This window comes from Engraulis encrasicolus, chromosome 14 (genome assembly GCF_034702125.1).
Source record: "Engraulis encrasicolus isolate BLACKSEA-1 chromosome 14, IST_EnEncr_1.0, whole genome shotgun sequence".
Classification (NCBI taxonomy): domain Eukaryota; kingdom Metazoa; phylum Chordata; class Actinopteri; order Clupeiformes; family Engraulidae; genus Engraulis; species Engraulis encrasicolus.
Window position 1 is genome coordinate 50,824,330 of NC_085870.1, and position 7,500 is coordinate 50,831,829.

General features: G+C 43.6%; 1 protein-coding gene across 4 annotated transcripts in view; it reads left to right on the plus strand.

Annotated features, from left to right (window-relative positions):
- ikbke (inhibitor of nuclear factor kappa B kinase subunit epsilon) overlaps positions 1-7,500 on the plus strand; it is a 25,557-nt gene that overhangs the window by 3,064 nt on the left and 14,993 nt on the right. For 3 of the 4 annotated variants that reach the window (XM_063216050.1, XM_063216049.1, XM_063216051.1), the window contains exons 4-8: positions 1-72; positions 1,223-1,358; positions 1,670-1,851; positions 5,680-5,840; positions 6,082-6,192. The exon at positions 1-72 is cut by the window's left edge and continues 66 nt beyond it. In XM_063216050.1, the coding sequence (XP_063072120.1) occupies positions 1-72; positions 1,223-1,358; positions 1,670-1,851; positions 5,680-5,840; positions 6,082-6,192 (662 nt within the window). Of the gene's footprint in view, positions 73-1,222; positions 1,359-1,669; positions 1,852-5,679; positions 5,841-6,081; positions 6,193-7,500 lie in introns of those variants that run through there. The other variant, XM_063216052.1, reaches the window with a different exon arrangement.

Genomic DNA, 7,500 nt, shown 5'->3' on the forward strand with positions numbered 1-7,500 from the left:
CAGATGAGGGAGTTCGAGATGCTGCGGAGACTCAAACACGTCAACATCGTCAAGCTCTACGCTGTAGAGGAGGTACGTGAGTGTGTGTGTGTGTGTGTGTGTGTGTGTGTGTGTGTGTGTGTGTGTACTGTGTGTGTGCGTGAGTGTGTGTGTTCGAGATGCTGAAACGACTCAAACACGTCAACATCGTCAAGCTAATATACCGTCAAAGAGGTACAGGACAGTGTGTATGATTGTAGGTGTGTGTGTGTGTTTGTGTTTGTGTTTGTGTTTGCGTGTGTGTGTGTGTGTGTGTGTGTGTGTGTGTGTGTGTGTGTGTGTGTGTGTGTGTGTGTGTGTGTGTGTGTGTGTGTGTGTGTGTGTGTGTGTGTGTGTGTGAGAGAGTGTGTATGTGTGTGTGTGTGTGTATGTGAGTGAGTGTAGGTGTGTGTGTGTGTGTGTGATAATGCTTGTGTGTGATTTTTTGGAAGTGTGATGCCAATCTACATGTGTGACGTGCGTGCTTGTGTGTGTGAGGTGTATCAGGACCATCATCTGTGTGTGTGTGTGTGTGTGTGTGTGTGTGTGTGTGTGTGTGTGTGTGTGTGTGTGTGTGTGTGTGTGTGTGTGTGTGTGTGTGTGTGTGTGTGCACGTGTGGGAGGTTCAGAGTGCTCTGTTTTCTGCTTTGATGGTCCCTCAATGTGCTTTGATGTTCAACAGCAAAAAGCAACTCCAGCTTTTGATGTTCGCACATCCACGCAGTCATGTTCTGCAACATACAATCCACACACACACACACACACACACACACACACACACACACACACACACACACACACACACACACACACACACACACACACACACACACACACACACACACGCAATGCCTGCATGCACTGTACAGGTAGCAGATTGAGAAGATGAGACTTCACCAGAACTATTTTTCTCATTTCTTTTCAAAGTCCAACAAAAACTGTGTGTGTGTGTGTGTGTGTGTGTGTGTGTGTGTGTGTGTGTGTGTGTGTGTGTGTGTGTGTGTGTGTGTGTGTGTGTGTGTGTGTGTGTGTGTGTGTGTGTGTGTGTGTTCTAGATGCATATGAATATGAACCCTAAGTAGTGTGTGTGTGTGTGTGTGTGTGTGTGTGTGTGTGTGTGTGTGTGTGTGTGTGTGTGTGTGTGTGTGTGTGTGTGTGTGTGTGTGTGTGTGTGTGTGTGTGTGTGTGTGTGTGTGTGTTCTAGATGCATATGAACTCGAAGCAGAAGGTTCTGGTTATGGAGTACTGTTCTGGTGGAAGCCTTCTGAACCTGCTGGAGGAACCACAACACGCATTTGGACTACCGGAACCTGAGTTCCTTATTGTACTGCAGTGTGTAGGTACGTGTGTGTGTGACGTGTGTGTGTGAGTGTGTGAGAGAGAAAGATATGCGTTTGGACTACCGGTACCGGAACCAGCGTTCCTTATTATACTGCAGTTTGTAGGGGTGTGTGTGTGTGTGTGTGTGTGTGTGTGTGTGTGTGTGTGTGTGTGTGTGTGTGTGTGTGTGTGTGTGTGTGTGTGTGTGTTTGTTTGTCTCCATCTTCTTTCCTCACCACCACCTCCACACATTCTCTCTTCCTCTCTCTCTCTCTCTCTCTCTCTCTCTCTCTCTCTCTCTCTCTCTCTCTCTCTCTCTCTCTCTCTCCAGTCCATGGTATGAACCATCTGCGTGAGAATGGAGTGGTTCATCGCGATATAAAGCCCGGTAACATCCTTCGGCAAGTGGGTGAGGACGGCCGCTCCATTTACAAACTCACAGACTTTGGAGCTGCTCGAGAACTGGAGGACGACGAGAAGTTCCATTCCATCTACGGAACGGAAGAATACCTGGTGAGATGGAGGGATTGAGAGAGAGAGAGAGAGAGAGAGAGAGAGAGAGAGAGAGAGAGAGAGAGAGAGAGAGAGAGAGAGAGAGAGATGGAAAAAGAGGATGAAGAGAAAGATAGGACTAGAACTAGAGTATGATGAGAAATCCATGTCCATCTACAGCAGGGTTGGGGAACCTTTTTCATTCGAGGGGCCACGTCACATGGTATTAAAAGTTCTCCAAGGGCCGCACTATGAACACGTACCAGGATTTCAATGTTGCAATGTTAGGCCTTTAAGGAAGGCAGCCACCTTTACAACAGACCCCATCTTTGATCGAAGATGATCTAAGATTCCTTTACAAAACGTGTTATGTTTCATGTTAAGCTGCATAGTATTAAAATGATATTGGGGCCAAGATAAGATGGCCTCAAGAGCTGTAAATGGCCCCTGAGACATAGGTCCCCCACCCCTCAGTTAAAGTATAACCCAGTGTTTCTCAACCTTTTAAGGTGAGGCACCCTTTCAATTCATGAAAAATGTCAAGGCACCCCAAACCAACAAGCTGTAACATGGCATCACATCCGATACCACACAAGCTTAGAAAAGTAACACATTTGGAAACGTCACACGAACTACGTTCGAAGTTGCAGCTAGCTGGGGCGACCTATACTTACTTTATTTTGCGTAAATGGCAGATGAAAGATTCCACTGACTAGCATTAGCTGATCAGTTTAGACAAATATGTATTATATTACATCATTTTATTTATCAGCCACGTTTCCGCGGCACCCCTCAAGGGGGCCCGCGGCACGCCAGGGTGCCCCGGCACCCCTGTTGAGAAACACTTTGTACACAAACCTTTTGCAATTTGACGATATCTCAGCGTCGGTCAGGGAAACCGCTTCTACTCCATTTTTGCATTTTTCGCCGAGCTGTGATCAACTTGTTGTTGACCGCTGCTCTCTTGTGGCGGTTTCCGTGTACTGCAGGACGTTTTGAAATGACACGCAGGATGTTTTTGAGATGGATTTTTTTTTGTGTCAGCGTGGAGAGGGCTTTGAATTTGATGCATCAAATATGATGCGTCCGGCGCGATAGGGTTAAAGTATAACATAACGCCCACCCCATAGGTTCCCCACCACTGCTTAAAGACATAGGGACTTGAACTGGATGACGAGAGAGAGATGGGCAGAGAGGATGGAGAGAGGACAGCAAGGAGAGATGGAGGAAGAGAGGGGTTAAGAGAAGAAGACAATGAGAAGTGTGTGTGGATCTATGGCACTGAGTAGGGAGAGAGAAAAGAAACGCAGTTGTTTGAGAGGGAGGTCAGACAGACAGACAGACAGAGATATATTCTCATGCCTGCTTGTATTAAACGACAGGAAATGGAATTAGATATTGAGTGCTGTAAGAGAGAGAGAGAGAGATACAGAGAGTGAGAGAGAGGGGGAGTGAGAGAGCATTTCTGATGCACGTTTATATTACACTGCAGGAAATTAAATTAGTACAGTACTCAGCCTTAATACGTACAATAATGAAACCCCCAGACAGCGTAATTGGCAGACAGATCAATAGAATGGTGATTAGTGTGTGTGTGTTTAAAGAGCCCTCTAGTTATGACATGAATGTGTGTGGGTGCGTGCGTGTGTGTGTGTGTGTGTGTGTGTGTGTGTGTGTGTGTGTGTGTGTGTGTGTGTGTGTGTGTGTGTGTGTGTGTGTGTGTGTGTGTGTGTGTGTGTGTGTGTGTGTGTGTGTGTGTGTGACCACTCTAGGTATGGCATGAATATTAATGTCAGCCAGAGACTATTGATTGTTTTTAGAGTGCAGTTTGGAGGAGAGAAGGGTTCGAACAGTCAGTACACGCTATTAAATACAGTGTGTTTGGGCATATGTATCTGTGCATGTGTGTGTGTGTGTGTGTGTGGATGTACAGTCCCAGGAAAAAGTTTGTACACCCTTTGAAATTTCTTACCTTTCTGTCAAAATTGGTCATAAAACATGGTCTGATCTTCCCGGAAATCACAAGAAGGAACAACCAGAGTCTGCTTTAATTAATTCAACCCAAACATTTACAAGTTTTCATATTTTCATTGGCCATAAGATGTAAACATTCACAGGACAGCAAGGCATAAGTAAGTACACCCTTGCATTCAATAGGTTTTAACTCTCAGTTCGTCACAATAACCTCAACCAGATGTTTCCTGTAGTTGCAGATCAGATTAACAAAACAATCTGGATGTATCTGGTCTCCCTCTTCTTTAGAACACTGCCTCTCGTCAGCAAGGTTTGTGGGATGTCTGGAGTGCATAGCTTTCTTGACTTCTTGACCATATAATCTCAATTGTTTATTTGGGCTATTCCACAATGTGTATTTCATTATTATGAAGCCATTCTAAAGTCGATTTGCTTCTAAAGTATGGGTTGTTGTCACATTTCAGCACCCATCCTCTTGTGTGCTTCAACTGTGTGACAGACTACCTCACTTTTTCTGTAAAATATCTCGATAAACTTCTGAGTTCATTGTTCCACTGATAATAGCAAACTGAAAAGGGTCTGAGGCAGCAAGGTAGCCGCATATAATGATGCTCCCGCCACCATACTCAAAGGTGGAGATGATGTTTTGGTGAAGGTGTGGTTCTCCAGTTCTCCTCCAAACATGACATTGTGTGTTCCCCTGAACAATTCAACTTTGGTTTCAACGTTGGTCTACAGAATATTTTGCAGTAATTCTATGAAGCATATAAATGCTTTTTCACAAACCTCAAAGGTGCATATATATATTTTTTCGGACAGAAACCCCATTAATTTTAGATTGGCAGAATGAATCCCATTTTTAGCTATTCTTGGTTACATCTCCTCTTCTGAGTATGGTGGCGGGAGCATCATTATATGCTGCTACCTTGCTGCCTCAGGCCCTTGACAGTTTGCTATTATCAGTGGAACAATGAACTCAAGTTTATTGTGATATTTTACAGAAAAAAACGTGAGGAAATCTGTCACACAGTTGAAGCACACAAGAGTATGGGTCCTGAAATGTGACAACAACCCATACTTTAGAAGCAAATCGACTTTAGAATGACTTCATAATAATGAAATACACATTCTGAAATAGCCCAGTCAAAGCCCTGACAAAAACAATTGAGATTATATGGCATGAAGTCAAGAAAGCTATGCACTCCAGACATCCCACAAACTTTGCTGACGAGAGGCAGTTCTCTAAAGAAGGGGGAGACAAGATACAAACAGATTGTTTTGTTAATCTGATCTGCAACTACAGGACAAGTCTGGTTGATGACATTGCAACTAACTGAGGGTTAAAACCTACTTAATGCAAGGGTGTACTTACTTATGCCCTGCTCTCCTGTGAATGTTATGGCCTTATGACCAATAAAAATATGATAACATGTAAATGTTTGGGTGGAATTAATTAAAGCAGACTCTGATTGTTCCTTCTTGAGATTTCCGGGAAGATCAGACCATGTTTTATGATCAATTTTGACAGAAATGTAAGAAATTTCAAAGGGTGTACAAACTTTTTCCTGGGACTGTATGTGTGGATGTATGCGTGTGTGCATGTGTCTGTATTTGCGTGTGAGTGTGTGTGCATGTACATAATTAGATTTGTAGACTGAAAAGCTGATTGAGAGGGGTGGCCATTATGCTGCTTTGTGGTATGTGTTTTGATTGCTGCCTTTACATCTCTCTCTCTCTCTCTCTCTCTCTCTCTCTCTCTCTCTCTCTCTCTCTCTGTGTGCGTGTGTGTGTGTGTGTGTGTGTGTGTGTGTGTGTGTGTGTGTGTGTGTGTGTGTGTGTGTGTGTGTGTGTGTGTGTGTGTGTGTGTGTGTGTAGCATCCTGACATGTATGAGCGTGCGGTGCTGCGTAAGCCTCAGCAGAAAGCCTACGGGGTGACAGTTGACTTGTGGAGTATTGGGGTGACCTTCTACCACGCCGCGTCCGGATCGCTACCCTTCGTACCATACGGAGGACCGCGCAGGAACAAGCACATCATGTACAACACATTCTAGAATGCTAGAACACACACAAACACTCTAGAACACACTTATCACATTCTATCATGACTCTACACACACATACAGTATGTAGCATACTCTACTATAGACATGTTTGACAAACAGATGCAATGTAACACATAGATTTACGTAGGTTATGTATGTGTCTGTTTTACTGTGTACATGCGTGTGTTCGTGCGTGCGTGCGTGCGTGCGTGTTTACGTGTGTGTGCGTTTCAGGTATAAGATCACAACTGAGAAGCCTACAGGAGCGATCGCAGGAATGCAGAGAGTTGAGGACGGGCCCATCGATTGGAGCTACCAACTGCCAATACACTGCCAACTATCAGAGTAAATATTATTATTATCATTATTATTAGTAGTAGTATTATTATTATTAGGAGTGGAGCTACCTGCTACCTACACACTCTTAGCACACAGCGAATCATATGACAGCCCCAGATTTGTAGAGAAAAAAATACTAAGAATGTCAAAACAAGATGTATATTTGTAGCCCATTGCGACATTTTCTGTAGTTGTTCGAGATTTCAGGCTTTTAGTACTTGAGCACAGAAGTCTTTTTTTTTGTTTGCCATTTATAGTCAATGCTCCTGATACACCAGCTGTCATCCACCTCAAGTTGAATGAGTTGTAATGTGCGATAATGTGAAATCTGCGATATTTCGCAATTCTGTTGCTGGTCCGGCCCACTTGAGATCAAATAGGCTCTACAGGTATATGGTCCCTGAACTGGGATGAGTTTCACTCTAAACTGAAGCACACACAACTGGAGCCAGAGGTGCTCATGTGTCCCAGGCACGCCCCTCTGCTGGTCATAGAGGGTAATGCACTTCAATGCTCCACTGGCCTCTGTAATGTACTGTAGCTGCCCAGTGGATGAGACAGGTTTGATATACAATATACAATCCCTAGAAGCTATTGATCCAGTCTACCGTGGCCTTGCATATTACAGTGTGTGATTATTGCAATTACATCCTGAATCTGAAATGATATGACTCTTGCACTGTAATACGGCACAATATTAAAGATTCAATATATTTATTCTTATAAATCTTTGTCTTAAACATTAATATGGTATCATATTAAATATTTTGGTCCAGCTCTGTGTGTGTCAGGTTGTTTTATAGCCCTGTGATGAAGAAGCCAGGGTGAACACTGGGCTGGCTTTATGTAGCACAATAAGCACATGTGCAGTATAATGTGACTTTGTAAACACTGAACTGAAAAATGAAACAACATACATTTGTTCTTATTAAAAACGAATCAACTTTTGGGGAAAAAAACAAACTGTATGACAATCAAAATATACAACAAGAAAATGTGCCACTTTTAGATGGCAATGACAATATCATCATTCAATTCAAAGACTTGAGTATATCAGTGTTCACTGTGGTGAGCTGTAAACCCTGGCTCTGAGTAAAGTGGAGTGGACTGAGCTGGACTGGCCTGTTGCTCTGGCTGCCAAACAGAAGGCCATGTTAACGACCTCAATTGGCAATAATTGACTCTAATTGGGGGAAATCGAGGGTAATCAAGTGTAGCTGAATCTCTTGTCTGTGTGTCGCTGTGTTTGTGTTTTTTGTGTGCATGTGTGGGTGCTTGGCCTGAATGATTGTATGTGCATGTGTGTGCGTGTGT